The sequence below is a fragment of the Rana temporaria genome, chromosome 2 (assembly GCF_905171775.1).
Source record: "Rana temporaria chromosome 2, aRanTem1.1, whole genome shotgun sequence".
Taxonomy (NCBI): domain Eukaryota; kingdom Metazoa; phylum Chordata; class Amphibia; order Anura; family Ranidae; genus Rana; species Rana temporaria.
Window position 1 is genome coordinate 132,844,672 of NC_053490.1, and position 16,050 is coordinate 132,860,721.

The 16,050-nt window shown below is 43.2% G+C and overlaps 1 protein-coding gene across 8 annotated transcripts in view; it reads left to right on the plus strand.

Annotated features, from left to right (window-relative positions):
• Positions 1–643: 643 nt before the first annotated feature.
• Positions 644–16,050, plus strand: part of IKZF4 (IKAROS family zinc finger 4) — a 46,862-nt gene continuing 31,455 nt past the window's right edge. For 2 of the 8 annotated variants that reach the window (XM_040341081.1, XM_040341084.1), the window contains exons 1-4: positions 645–822; positions 6,231–6,285; positions 10,595–10,696; positions 15,164–15,424. In XM_040341081.1, coding sequence (XP_040197015.1) covers positions 790–822; positions 6,231–6,285; positions 10,595–10,696; positions 15,164–15,424 — 451 coding nt within the window. In that variant the 5' untranslated portion in view covers positions 645–789. Of the gene's footprint in view, positions 823–6,230; positions 6,286–10,594; positions 10,697–15,136; positions 15,425–16,050 lie in introns of those variants that run through there. The other 6 variants (XM_040341086.1, XM_040341087.1, XM_040341083.1 and 3 more) reach the window with 5 other exon arrangements.

The window sequence follows — 16,050 nt, forward strand, 5'->3', positions numbered from 1 at the left end:
CCTGAAGCAAAAGTGTCTCTATAGCTTGGTACACACGATCAGACTTTCTGCAGACAAAGCGTAGGACTTTTGCCTGAAGGGCGTTTGACAGGAATTTGTCGGCGAATAAACACAAAACTACATTGTTTTTAAGCTCTTTAGCGCCATCCTTTGGGCACCTTCTGCTAATGTGTTATGGTGAGCATTGCTTCCGAGAATGCGTGTTTGTACTTTGGACTTTTGTCTGGTGTACACACGATCAGAAAATCCAACAACAGACCGTTGTTCATTGAAAATGTTAAAGCCTGCTATCCAACATTTGTCCGCGGAAAATCCGACAATTGTCCGATAGAGCGTACAAACAGTCGGATTTTCTGCCAACAGCCTGTCATCATACGATTCCCGTCGGAAAATCAGATTGTATGTACAAGGCTTATGAGGGGGAACAAAACACCCCCCATTTGCATGAGATCTTAGATCTCTTTCACAAAACCAATGTTGAACACACAAGGCGTATTTTATGGTGACTATCGTCCACCAGGAGCAGAGATGACTGAGAGTAGACGGTTATGTACGAGGCAGCGCAGTCCACCATTGAAAAGACTGTTCTCTTCACAGCGGCGGCTCATTTCATCAGTTCTGCCTTCGGCTACACCTGTCTGAGAAGGCTGCTGCTAAGACCTGCGCTCGGCACTCGTCTATCCGTACTGTCGCCTGGCAGCTGCCCCGGAAGTTGTCGCCGGGGCCGGTTCAGCTCCGGTAAAGTCTCCGCCGGACAGAGTCGGCTGGCGGGAGAGTAGCCCGGGGTGGATGAGGCTCCGGGCGAGGGAGCTGCAGCAGCAGGTGAGAGCCGTTAGTACCGGGTATCCCTTCTCCCCGGGGGTGACAGGTTCTGTGACCGCCCCCTCCCTGTCACCTGTGTCTCAGTCTGAGGGGAGCCGCATAGTGTGCTGTGATATCCCGGCCGGGTGATAAGGGGGGGGAGGGGAGTGAGGAGCTGTGCTCTGTGTATTATGTGTCCTCATATGACTCCTCCACTGTCTGCACACACACGTGATCTGCACCATCCGCAATGTGTACACTGCTCCCTGTCACAGATCCGGGGCTCTGCTCCTCTATAGTCTCACTCTTCCTGCTGCATTTCACATCCTCTACAAACACCAATAACCCCAATTCAGATCACTGTCTGAGGGTGTAAAGCTGGAGACCCTGAGACAGTTATTGCTGACCAGGCCTTTTCTGGAACTTTTAATGACCCCCATTTTTTGTGATACAGCACTGTGTCGCTACAACTGTGCGGTTGTGTGACATTGTACCCAAATAAAATTATTTTTTTTACAACTAGAGCTTTCTTTTGGTGGTATTTAATCATCTTTGCGGTTTTTATTTATTTTTGCGCTATAAACAAAAAAAAAAGTCCCACCATTTTGAAAAAATAAAATTTTACTTTTTTCTATAACATCCAAAAAAAAAAGTCATCAGTATGGCCCAAAATGTATTCTTCTACATATTTTTGGTAAAATAAAAAAAAACGCAATATGTGTATGTTGATTGGTTTGCACAAAAGTTATAGCGTTTACAAAATAGAGGATAGTAATAAATCTCTATCAACTGTGACATTGCGGCGCACAGATCACACGCTTTTGACACTATTTTGGGACCATTGTCGTTATTAGTGATCAGAGCTAAAAATAGCCGCTGATTACTGTATAAATGTCACTGGCAGGGAAGGGGTTAACACTAGGGGTGATCAAGGGGTTACATTTTTTTTTCTAATTGGGGGGGCTGTTCCTGATCACTAGAAATAGAAGAACTCTCCGTGCTCCCCTATCAGAACAGGGATCTGCTTTGTTTACCCTGGCAGATCCCCAGTCTGCGACTCTGAGGAGCGATCGCAGGTGGCAGACGGACACTGCAATAGTAAATAGATACCCAACGTCATGCTTTAAAATTGTGCACTCCTCGTGGAATGGCGACAAACTACGGTACTTGTAAATCTCCATAGGCACCACTTTAAACAATTCTACAGTCTACCTGCTTAGAGTTGCAGAGGAGATCTAGTAATAGAATTATTTCTCCCACGTTCACGGCGATGCCTCACATGTGTTGTTTGAACATAGTTTACATATGCGTGCGTGACTTATGTATGCTTTCGCTTCTGCGTAGGGGTGCAAAGGATCGTGCGCGATCCGAACGGGTCGACCTGTTCGGATGGGCACAGTAAGCGATCCGCGGAACGCACCGCCGCCGCGGCCTTAGGAAAGACCGCGGCTTCGGCCTAGCTCCGGAGCGGTCGGCCATCTTGGTACACTCGGCGGCGGTGCGCGCTGACGTCATCACCCCTCTTTCTGCTCGTGGATTTTTTCTATTTTGCAAGAGCGCGCTGCGCCGCTGACTCTGCATGCAACCTGAGTACAGTGAGACAGACCCAAGTACATCAGTACAGTGAGTTGGCTAATGGCTTAATAGCCATTAGCCAACTCACTGTACTGATGTACTCGGTCTAGTAAAACAGTAACACTGTAATTGCCATTTTTCCCACTGTAATGGTCCCAAAAATGTGGACAAAACTTTTGTTTTGTCTTGTGTTGTTTTTTTTTTTTTTTTTACTGATCCGAAAATGATCCGATCCGTGACTCCTGATCCGATCCGTGAGTTTTTTGATCCGTTGCACCCCTACTTCTGCGCACAAATGCAGAGGGATGGGGCGCTTTAATTTTTATTTATTTAGCTTTTTCTATTTGCACTGTCCCCCTTCTTCTTCTTTTTTTTTTTTTTTTTTTTTTTACACTCTAACAAGCCGGTATCGTTCTTTAGATCGGACAGTTGGCTTTAGTGTAATAACAATCGTTGCAGCTCAGCAGTCACTTGGCTGTTATACCGAACAGCGCCAATAGCCTGGGCTCTCCCATCCTACCTGGAGGCCCAAGCAACCAGCCGGAACGTCCGCTGACTGGCCAAAGACCCGAACAAAGCCGAATGCTTTGTTTGGGTCTCGGATCTGACATCACTTCCTGGATTACTGGCTCTAGTTTTAAAAAAGAGAAAGTATTCAATAATGCAGATCTTGATGTTTTAAATACTTTCAAGTGCAGAGGAGGGGTTTTGGGGTCTTGTAGACCCCAATCTCTCCATAAAGAGTACCTGTCACTGCCTATTACTGTCAAAAGGGATGTTTACATTCCATACTGCAATAACAGTGGAAAAAAAAAAAGTGTAAACATTTTTTTTTTTTTTTTAAATGTAGAGAATTTCGGCAGACAATATCAGCTATTGGCCTTGGAGGTTTCCAAAATATCGGTACCGAAAAAACGATATCGGTTGATCCCTATTTTCAATGTATCATTTTCAAAACTTTATTCACACCTTTAAGTTTTTAGGCTTGCCTTTCAGTAAATATGCCTTTTAAAGCAGGGATATGCAATTAGCGGACCTCCAGCTGTTGCAGCACTACTAGTCCCATGAGACATAGCAAGACTGACAGCCACAGGCATGACACCCAGAGGCAGAGGCATGATGGGACTTGTAGTTTTGCAACAGCTGGAAGGCCACTAATTGCATATCCCTGCTTTAAAGGCTCGTTCACACACTACAACGTGTGCTAGTGTACGTTATGTAGGGTTAGTTAGGGGATGAGCAGTGTAGTGCTCTGTAACAGCTGTTTACTTTTTTTTCTTCTAACCTTCTTAAAGTGTAACAGAATAAAACTTCATTCAACTTTATGCACCACAGAATGTTGTGGTAAACTTGTATGTTTTATGCACCTCAGCCTTATGGTGTGCGCAGGGCACTTGGAAAGCATGAATTCTCGATGTGACCTGGTGTTCAGCCTGTGTTGATCAACTGATATGGTGTTACTGAGCCCTTAGAAGTACATTCCAGGGTTTATGTTTACAAGTCTTGGTAAATGATGGGGTCGATCATGTGATATGTCCCAATTTGAGGTGGTCTCTGACAGTGATAATCTTCATACAAAGAGCTCATTTTCTATCAGGTCTCGTTTGTTTTTTTCTCTAAACTTGCGGTAGTTGGTAAGCGCAAGCTTATTATTGGCCTCTACCCAAGGCAAATATTGTTTTAACCTGTGTTGCATTATCCTGTTTTATTAAGACTGAAAGTCGTTGCAGAGCAAATACAGAAGCTTTTGTTTAAAAAGGCAAAGAGCATATTACCCCTTGCAGTAGTAAATAGCAACTAGGCAGAAACCCCCCTTCAGCCATTTGCCCTACAGTACTGAAAGTTTTAAAGTGAACCTGTGGTCAGGCTATGGACGTTCCAAGTTCACAGCAAAAGTTCTCTGTAAGGCTCGATTCACACTTGTGCGATGCAGGAACCCTGAAAATCCACTGTGGGTTCCCGCATCGCACCCGACTCGCACAGCAATTCACACTGCCATGTGTGTCAATACATTGTTAATGACACCCCCATTTTCAGCTCGCATATCGCACTTCGAACTGACAGTTTGGACATGAATCGGATCGCATGGTTGTGAACACTAATGCATTCCAATTCTGGTGCGGACAAAAAAAAGTGTTCTGTGCGAGTTTAGTCCGAATGCGATGCAAATTCAGCCATACTATCTGTATGGCTGAAATCGCACGGACATCGCATTTGCTGTGCGTTACGAATCGCATGCAAGCTCACACCATGCACTAGTGTGAACCGGCACTATATTTCTATTTATTATTGAGGTTTGTGTATTAACCGTTTGCTAGCTGCTTGTTCCCACTAGCACTGATGATTTGTTGCAATTTTAAAGTATTTTATAAATGCTTGCATGGTCATAGCCTGATCACGATCACTAACATTTACAGCGGCAGAATGGCACGGACAGGCAAATGGGCCTACATGTACGTCGCTTTAAATTTGCCGCTGTGTGGTCGCGCTTTCCGTGATCATGCCCGTGGGACACACGGACTCGACGTCCGCCGGTGTCCTGTGATGAGGACATGGAGCAGAAGAACAGGGAGATGTCAGTGTAAACACATCTCCCTGTTCTTCCCAGTGACAGGTCACTGATCGTCTGCTTTCACTCATCGGAAGCAGTGATCAGTGAAGTGTCATCGTTCCCATGCCCCCTAATAGTTAGAATCACTCCCTAGGACACACTTAACCCCTTCCTCCCCCCTAGTGGTTGACCCCTTTACTGCCAGTCACATTTACACAGTAATCAGTGCATTTTTAAAGCACTGATCGCTGTATAAATGTGAATGGTCCCAAAATGGCACAAAAGTGTCCGATGTTTCCACCATAATTTCGCAGTTACAATAAAAATTACTGATAGCCGTTATTACTAGTAGAAATAATAAAAATGCCATAAAACTATCCCCTATTTTGTAGACGCTATAACTTTTGCGGAAACCAATCAATAATCGCTTATTGCAATTTTTTTTTTTTTTACAAAAAATATGTAGAAAAATACGTATCGGCCTAAACTGAGGAATATATATATATATATATATATATATATATATATATATATATATATATATATATATATATATATATATATATATATATATATATATATATATATATATATATAATATTTTTTGGGGGGGGGGGTGGAATTATAGTAAAAAATATTCCTTTTTTTTTTTTCAAAATTGTCGCTCTATTTTTGTTTATAGCGCAAAAAATAAAAAACACAGAGGTGATCAAATACCACCAAATGAAAGCTCTATTTGTGGGGAAAAAAGAACGTCAATTTTGTTTGGGAGCCATGTCGCACAACCGGGCAATTGTCAGTTAAAGCGACGCAGTGCCGAATCACAAAAAGTGCTCTGGTCTTTGGCCAGCCAAATGGTCCGGGACTGAAGCCTTTAAAGAGAAATTCCTGAAAAGGCTAAAAAAAATAACAAAAAATGTTCAGATTTGTAAGTGGAGGGGCAAAGAACTGGAATTGTAGAAAGGTAGGTGGGAAGGGGGAACTTAAACTTTTTAAAGCTAAAAGTAAAAAAAACTATAACTTTATTCACATCACTTACTTGCAATGACGTACGTCTCACATTGTGAAAGCATCTGGAATGAAATGCATGGACTGCCAATGCGAATCTTCCTTCAATGCTAGTTGCTAGGCTGTTATGCTGATCCAGTGGCTTTATTACTGTGTAAAGTGTCTGTAAAAGTTTTGAATTCACTGGCTGCATACTTGCTCTGGGTTAATAACTTATCTTATTTTTTCTGCCAAATCTTATCACAAAATGCTATTGATTTATTTGACTTAAAAAATCTTCCTGATCACATTTCAGAGAACCCAGTCTAATATGGAAATTGAGGATTACAATGGCCGCTCTTATATGTCTGGTATGTATAAACGTATTTCACTTTCGTTATGTCATAATACATTTTTCTTTAGGCCTGGTTCACATTAGTGTAATTTCAGATGCAACTTGGCATAGCACAGAATTGCATGAATCTCATTGTTTTCAGGGGTGCCCATTCACATCAATGCAGCCACTGTATGGCATGGTTTTGGAAAAGGGTCCTGTTCCACTTTAGTGTCATTTTGGCCCCATAGAATATGCAACCTAAATCCAAAATGCAACCAAGTTGGATCAAATTGCAGCTGCAGTAATGTGATCCTAGTCTGAGTAAATGTTAATGATAAAGTAGGACTGGGTCACCCCTCCATTTAATTAAGATATATAGTTAACCCTTTATCATATTTCAGACGAATGGGGAAAAAATGCAGAAACCTTTTGGGTGTGTCATGGTGCCAATCAAAACGAATAACACTGTAGTGCACTGATTATTACTATTTTTTTTTTTACCACGTTACTGCTACGCATTGGTTTGGGCTCTCAACCCCTTTTGCTGCCCGCCAACATGTAAAAGGGCTTACGGCCGCTATAGCAACCGGAACTTGTGTACCTTTTTAGTCCAGTTTGCTAGCTTTCTTGTATAAGTGATTCAGGCAGTTCACTTCTGCACTGCTCTCTGTGCTAACTAGCTTCATGAAAGTGCAAAGGTAGCATTAGGGGTCTGTTGGACCCTTGATGTCTTCTTAACCACTTGCTGACCACACTATAGTCGAATGATGGCTACAGCGCAGCTGGCTAGTTCTGGGACACCGTCATATGACAGCGTCCCGTGATTGCGCCCGCTGCTGATCACAGAAAAGGTAAAGAGCCAAATCAGCAGCTCTTTACCACATGATCAGCTGTGTCCAATCACAGCTGATCACGGATGTAAACAGAAGCCGGTTATCGACATTTCTTTTCCTCATCCTGACAGTCTAACATTTTGATAGTAAACAGTGCAAAATAAGAAAATCATTCTCTTGAAGATGATTTGCTGCCACACACGCTACTAAACCATTACAAAATATTATTACAATCACTTCTTCATGTTTCTGATTTGTATTGATAGCAGATGATTTAATCTCTGTATTAAAGCGGTTGTAAACCCCCATCTACTCCCCTAACTAGTAACATCTTCTTAAAGCCAGTGTCCCGCTGCATCCATCGATCTTTATCTAGTAAATGTCACTATTCTTTTTATGGTTTAAATCCTTACCTTTGTGAAGTCTCTTTCTTCTACTATGCCGGCGCCATTGTTCTTGTGGTCTTCCGCGTCTTCTACAGTGAAAACTTCCGCCCACAGTTGATTACGATGGCTGTAATCCCGCACGGCAAATATTCAAGCCTCTTCTTCGTTTCCGGTTACTATGGAAACGAAGAGAAGCTCCTCACAGCGTATGCCAGGAAGCTGTTATCAGAGCTTCCGGAGCATGCTGCAGATGCTGGGTCACCAATCGTGTAGCAGCTAATCAGTAATCCAGGCTTCCCGCTCTGGAATCTTGCGCCGTCTTCCTCCTTCATACCTTGTGACGTAGGAGTCACAAGGTAAACATCCATGAGCCTCTGCGGGGGGGGGAATCACACCGCAAACCATCGCGCGATGTCGGGGCTGACGTCAACAGCAGGAAATGACGCAGCCCCGACATGAACAGAGATTTTGTCCGGCATGGTCTCGGCTGGCCGGTCTAGCTATCAGACGGCGCATGCGCGGAGTGACGTCACCACTCGGGATATCGGCGATATCCCGAGAAGGAAGGAGGTAAGGAAAAAAACAAAGAGAGCGACGCATGGGGGTGTAAATATACATGTCTTAATACAAAGTGTAACATTTGGGTTTACAACCACTTTAAAAGAGAAAGTTCATGTAAATTTTCATTACAGCCTTGCAAGTGACACTTACAGATGTTTAATGGAGTTTACCATTTGTTCAAAGCTGGATTCTTACCTATGCATTTTAACGCACCTGCGTTTCCATTGGGATCAATTATAAAACCGGTCTATGCCTAGTGACTTGTGATGCAAAGTGCAATCATTACAACACTCATTTATATGCGTTTTCATTGATAATGGGGAAAACATTTGCCCAAAAAATGAAGTATGAATGCAGTCTAAAAATATGCATATGGAAATAACCAAAATCTTAACAGATTTGATCACATTCGATCTGTTTTATTACCATACAGAAAGATTTGTGCTTAATTTAAAAAAAAATAAAAAAAATGTTAAATTGAGATAAGTGTTTTTTTTACAGCCAGGTCTGCTCTAAGTATTCCACGCACAAGCTAAATGGTCATACTGGTTGGATCTGGTGATCACGGTACATGGCTGTATATTTTGCTGATCAGTCCACATGAAGCTGGGAAGGGATGCTAGAAAGTGGACTGAATGGTTTGTTTCAAGTATGGCTTTGCGCCATTTGCAAATCGAGCTTGTGTATGTTACTTTTGATGCCCCTTGTGAAGCTGGGAAAATGATATTGGTGGTACTTCATGCAGAGGTTTAATGCTCTCTCCTGGGCACTAGTGACAGAAAAATATTAACACCTTTTTAAGAAGTGGTGAATGTAAAATTAAAGCGGAGGTTCACCCTAAAAATCATCTATATACCATTACATCCAGCATACTGCTGACATCTACAGTATGCTGGTATTTTTTTTCTTTTCGCCTTACTGTCTTATAGTTCTTTTCACCCGGCTCTGAGTTCTCATTCCCGCGGGGAGTAGGCGTTCCTCTGAAGAGGCGTAGTTGATTGACGTGCGGGTAAGGCGCGTCACGCGTTCCGAAAATAGACAAACTAGGACTCTGTTCTATACGGCGCCTGCCGTGTAGAGCTGACTGCGCAGGCGCCGTATAAAGCCAAGTCCTAGTTCGTCTATTTTCGGAATGCATGACGCGCCTTACCCGCACATCAATCATCTACGCATCTTCATAGGAACGCCTACTCCCCGGGGCAGTGAGAAGCCGGGTGAAAAGAACTATAAGACGGTAAGTACAGCGAAAAACAAAATGCCAGCATATTGTAGATGTCAGCAGTATGCTGGATGTAACGGTATATAATTGTTTTAGGGTGAACCTCCGCTTTAAACTTAAACTTTAATCTAAGTAGTAAATCTGGATTTAACAATTTTTTTTTTTTTTTTTTTTTTTATTTCAATGGACACACATAGCTTGACTCGGGATCAATCCTGCACATCTGCCCCCATAGTAAGCAGGCAGAAAAGAAAACGCTGGACGCCCCTAGGAGCAGCTGTAAAAACATCCATTGTGCATGAGGCCTAAACCCTAAATATGAACTTATAATTGCTTCCCTTTGGTCTGGTAAATCTACCATTTTAAAGTGTTACTAAACCCACAACAGTAAAATCAGTCTGTATATGCAGTAAAGCATGCTTGTTATACTCACTGTGGAACCTAAGGGCTTAATCCTCTGCATTGTGTAAAAAGGCTGTTTGATCCTGTCTTCTCTGATTCTCACCTTCCACTGTACCGAATCCATCTCCTGATAGAACGGAGCCTTTGGAATCACTCTGCTCATGCTCAGTTTTGGTGTGTATTACTAGAAGTGTGTGTGGGTTTTTTTTTTTTTTTTCCCCTTGAAAGGATGGCACAGGGCCAATCAGCACTATCCAGACAGAGGGTCAGGGGTCCTGCAGTTTCAAAGGACAGTCAGGAGAATGAAAACTCCTCCTACAAGCTTTAATTAGACACTGATAGAAGTCACAAGACTGCTATATACTGCTGGTGAGAAAACGCATTTTAGCAGTTTCTTTACTAAAATAATTGCATTTGCATGTTCTGTGTACCGTGGGATACAGTGAATGCAGGGTCCTGGGTTTAGTAACATTTTAAATGCAGTTTGTTATATTCATTTTATAAGTGCAAAAAAAAACACAGAAATCCTGAGCTGATAACTTCCTGACATCACTGCCAGTGCTGCACTCCTATCAGTGCTGTTTTATTTTTTTCTCTGTGAATTACAGAATACCTCCCCCATATGTTGAGGAGAGGGAGAAGTATTCTATAATCCTAACGCACATCCAAGGGTGACAACACTGCTCCTTAATAGATGAAGTATAGCGAGGGAGCGTTGTTGCCCTTGGACAGGTTTTATAATACTAGCAGGATCATCAGATAAAAATGAGGGGGAAAAAGAAGTCCGGGGGAAAAAAAGCAAAACAAATGCAAACACTAAATCGAATGACTGGTAAACTGCAATTTATTAAATTTTTCTGCTTTGAGTTTAGGTACCATTCAAGTCGGCAACTATTTTCCCCATTTACCCATCTTAATGCAACATTTTCATTAAAACTGCAGCTGGAGATTCATCTCTGGAAAAGGATTTCTCGGACGCATTGATTGGACCCACTGTGAGCACACCAAACAGCCGACACTCATCCCCAAGTCGTTCACTAAGTGGTAAGTGTATTATTGTACCAGGTGAATTGCTGTTATAGCTTTGGACCCAGGTGTCAAAAGACAATTTGCTGTTTAAAAGTCCTTATTATGCCTGTCCTTTGAACTTGAGGCTGAAAGTGGCAGCCTCAAGTTCAAATAGGATATCCTTCCAATAGTTGACATATGTCTGCTGGCTAATTATGATGTCATCACCTTGGACTTCCATTTTTTTTTATTTTATTTACAATATATTGCCAAGGAAAATGTACCAAGCAAAGATGCACTCCAGTCAGTAGTAACAGAAACCTTGTGATACATTTTGGGAGCACAGCCTACCTGTTAAATAGTTCAGTTTTATTGTCTGCTATTACTATAATGCATCAATCCACCTTGCATCTTTTGGCCTGTAATCTCGTGATGCTGGAATGCATCTACTGGTGCTACTCGGAGATCCTCCCTATTGCCCCTTATGCACTGATGGCCTGAAATGCCATCATCAAAATCTTACAGCAGTCATCACAGAATGTCTCAGGCTGGGTTCACATATGAGCCACATGTGGCTCACAGCAGGTGACGGGTGCATCCTGGTTCACCGTTTCAGGTCAGATTTCAGGCTGAATTCGGACCTGAAATGGACTAAAAGCCGCACAGCGTTTTTGTGCAAATCGCACTTGACCCACAGCGGAGATATGTGAACCTGCTCCATAGAGCTGGTCAAAATCTCCTGCTATCGCGACTTCTGTCTGCAATGGTGTGAACCCAGCCTCAAACTAGTCGGGCTTAAGGCTGGGTTCACACTATCTTCGCATGCGGCTCACCGCAGTGGTCCGGTGCATCTTTGTTCGCTGTTTGAGGTCCGATTGCAGCCCGAATTTTCGGCTGAATTCTGACCTGAAATGGACCAAAAGACATACAGGACTCCTGTGCAAATTTACAACAAAGCAGTAGCGTAGATATGTGAACCGGCTCCATAGAGAGCCAGTCAAAATCTTTTGCTATTGCAAATTGGATGCGGTTAACCGCATGCAGTTTGCATTAGTGTGAACCCAGCCTAAAGCAGTATTTCAACTCAAAAACAAAACTTTATTATATTGCAGCTCACCATTTCTTAGCTAGGATGGCTGCATTTCTTTTTATTTTTTTAGGCTTTTTTTTTTCTATTTTCATCTTGTGATCCTGCCAGTAAACCAATGTTTTTCAAAGGAACAAGCTCTCCAGCAAAATGTATCAGTTACAGGGATGAGACAAACCATTTAACACTGGCAGGGCTGCTTACAATGATCAGCTTTTTTTTATTTATTTATGTAAAACCTTTATCCTAAAATGGGGGGGGGGGGGCAGTATCTGATTATAAAATGCTAGCTGGAGTTTGATGTACTAGCAGATTTAGACACACTAACAAATTGAAGCCAAACAGACTTACAATACTGCTGTCCAAATGTGCCCCTTAATCCAGACTGGGGGTCCTGTATTATTGTACAGGATTTATATAGCTCCAACAGTTTGCACAGCGCTTTACAATGTAGGAAGACACTGCACCAGCAGTACCATTCAAAACAAGATGATTAGAGGAACCCTGCTCCTGTGAGCTTACAATCTAAGAGGAAGGGGCTGGTGGGAAAAAAAGTAGAAGATTCAGTTGTTGGCACGAGGCAGGATAGGCCACCCTGAAGAGAGTAGTTTTCAGGGATCACCTACACCTAGACAGAATGGGGTAGTGAGTTCCAGAGGATGGGAGAGACTCTGGAGATGAGCATGGGAGAAGGAGACAGGGGAGCTAGAGAGCAGAAGGTCTTGGGAGGAACGGAGAGGACGGTTTGGGTCTTATTTAGAGATAAGATTGGTGATGTAGCTTGGGCAGAATTGTGAAATGGCATTGTATGTTGTTATTAGTGTTTTGAATTGTATTTGTTGGGCAATGGAAAGCCAGTGGAGGGATTGGCAGAAAGGAGTGGTGGACACTAAATAGTTGGTAAGGTGGATGAGTCTGGCAGCGGCATTCATGATGGACTGAAGAGGGGATAGCTTATAAAGAGGTAGACCAATGAGGGGGGAATTACAATATTCAAGGCCAGAGATAACAAGGGAGTGAATAAGTTGCTTGGTGGTCTCAATGGTTAGAAAGGGGAGTATTTTGGAGATGTTTCGGAGGTGAAGTCTGGACGATTTGGATAGTGATTGGATTTGGACCTGAAAGGACAGGTCAAAGTCTAGGATTACACCTAGTACCTTGGCATAAGGGGATGGACAGACCAAACATTGTTGGTAGTAGCAAGGTCAAAAGAGGAGAGCGTTGAGAGTGGATTAGTAGAGGGTATGTTAAGTGGGTTAGATGTCTGTGCAGTGGAGATCTCCCCACGAATTGCATCAATCTTGTTTTTGAAGTGATTGGCAATCTCGTGAGCAATGAGCGAGTTACTGGGTAGAGATGGTGGTGGAGAAAGTATACAAGACGAGGTCTTGAGGACAGAGTATTAATGAGAATGACAAAGTAGGTTTGTTTGGCAGCATGGAGGGAGGAATTGTATTTTAAGAAGGAAGATTAATATAGGGTGAATGCATGCTGGGAGTTGGTTTTACGCCACACTCGCTCCAGTGCTCGGCTAGGTCTCTTAAGCTTTCTGGTGTTGTTGGTCTGGCATGGTTGTAATAGTCGGGGCCTGACATTTTGTGTAGTGAGAGGCGTAAGAGAGTCCAGAGAGGATGAAAGTGAACTGTTGTAGATAGAGGTGGCCAGGTCGGGGCAAGACACGGGTGAGATTTTGTCATGGAGGTGGTCAGTTGCAGAGTAGAAAAAAGAAGGAATAAAGTGGCAAAGGTTTCTGCGGGTAATCGTTTTCTGCTTGGTGGGACAGGTGGTTGGAGACAGGCACATTGTGAAAGTATAGTAATGAGGTTGTGGTCAGAGAGAGAGGAAATGGGGTGTTGGTGATGTTGTAGGGGGTGCAAACATGGTATAAATCAAGGTTGAGGGTATCGCCATCAGAGTGAGTGTCTATTGTGTAAGGTCAAAGGATAGGTTAAGTTGAAAAGTTGGGATGCAGCTGGGCTTCTAACATTGGCAGGGATGTTGAAATTACCAAGGATAATAGTGGGTGTTTTAGAGGCGAGATAGTAGGGTAGCCAGGGGAAGCTCTGCTGATTTTATTATCCAATCATGTACAAGCAAAAAATGTTTTTTATTTTTTTTATTTTTCTTGCATGCCCCCCTCAGATTTACAGCGATTGGTCTTACAAGTGCTCTTGCAGTGCAAAGTGGATTTGACTTTAGTAAATCAACCCCATTGTGTCTCAAAAGAAGAGAAGGACAGAGGAGGGGTAGACAGGAATTGACAGGTGCTCAGTGGGGATAGAAGCAAACCAACTCCGCCTCCGTTCCGTTCACTAGGTCTGGGTGAGAGAGCTGCTTGCGAGGCAGAATCTGACTCTTGAAGCCATGTTTCCATGATTGCAAGAAGGTTAGGGGAGTGGTATCCAAAAAGATCATGGACAGAATTGGGCTTATTGCAGACAGAGCAGGCTTTCCAGGGGGCACATGAGAAGGGGGATCGAAAGACGATTGCGGCTGATGCTGGAGGGAGGGGGGGTACTGAGTGTGGGGCAGCTACAAACGCTGTAACTGCTGACTTTTAATAAGCACACTTGCCTGTCCAGGGAGCCTGCGATGTTGGCCGATCCATCCAACGGATCGGGTGCAGGCACCGCCATTCCAACTAAGGGAAACTGGCAGTGGAGCCTTGCGGCTTCACTGCCGGTTTCCGGCTGCGCATTCACGAGTCCTGCGGCGCTTTGTGAATGGCCAGCTTGTCTTCTGAGACACACAGCGGAGCATGTCGAAGAGGAGGAGTTGACGTCCTGGACCGTGGCCCGGCTGAATCAATGGGACAGCGCGGCTGGTTCAGCAGCGCATTGCGGGCAGTTTTTACAATTTCTCGGGCGCTAGCAGGGGGTAAAACTACCCACTAGTGGCCGAAATGTGCCGCAAATCCGCCCATAGCATCGGCGGTAAAAATAGCAGAGTTTTACCGCCGACGCTATGGGCGGCTCAGTGTGAAAGGGGTCTTGCAGTGAAGCTATGTTACGTGAGAAGCTGTACCTTCAATGAAAAATTAAGAAACCAAAACAAAAAGAAGAGATTTGGGATCAAGGGACCTAAATTGCAAGATATGGTTAAAGGAAAGGCATCAAAAGGCCCTTGTTTTCTTTACACCGGCATCTACAAGTTTGCAGTTTTCATTTTTCTCTTTAGTTTTTCAGATTTATTTAATTTTTTTTCTCCTTTCACTTTAAGTTGCTGCACACCTTTCTAGAATCTTCAGATGCTCAGCATTTCTGTATGAGCACCAGGATTTATTGGTTGTACTTTACATATACTATTTAAAGACAAAGAATTATTGCATTTTAAAAAGTTTGCAAGTTTCAAAATAATAGGTTTTGTTTGCTGTCTCCATTATTATTTAGTGATATTCTGACTGATTTACCCTCCAGCAAATTCCATTAAAGTGGAAATGTATAGTGATGAAGAATCTGATCGTCTTCTAAATCACGAAGACCGCTTGAGTGAGAAGGAAGATGGTGGTATGCCCGATGACTCGCTGGTCGAGCCGTTGGGGTATTGCGATGGTCCAGGACAAGACCCCCATTCGCCAGGAGGCATTCGCCTCCCCAATGGCAAACTGAAGTGTGACATATGCGGCATGGTCTGCATTGGTCCTAATGTACTGATGGTGCACAAGAGGAGTCATACAGGTAAGTCAAAAAAACAGAGGTACAGCAGCTTGACACTTTCCTTCTACCTTCCGTAGATAATCTATGCCAGGTTCACAATTTCATGTCAGAAATAAGCAACATTTTTACCAGCAATTGTTAATTTAGTAGATTTTTTAATTTGTAAGCGAAGATTAATGAAGTAAAAAAGCAAAATGTAGCTCCCAGCACGCTTGCCAGCTAGTCAGCCGGAAAAAAAAAAAAAAAATATGACACTAAGGTCCGGTTTTACACCAGAACGCAGTTGTGGGAAAGTCTCAATTCAGGAGCAATTCCCTCGCCACAGGTGAACGTGCTGCCATTGTGATCTGCATGCAGGTGCCATTGTGTTCGTAACCCCAAATGCAGATCATGAACGTAGTGCATTTGTGGGCACCAAACCCCTGGTACCACAGTACCATACAGTTTGGTGCAGTGTGTTTTTTTCAAAAGGTAATGCTTGCACTACTTTTTCAACGATCCAGTGTGTCTTCCAGCTCATTCAAATAAATGGGCAATTGAAATGCACTGCATGCGCACACAACACTTGCAAGTAAATGTGTAGGCTTCACTGCCACATCAAGGTCCCTCTGTATATTTTCTAGTTTTGTATTCAAATGCAGCTTTAT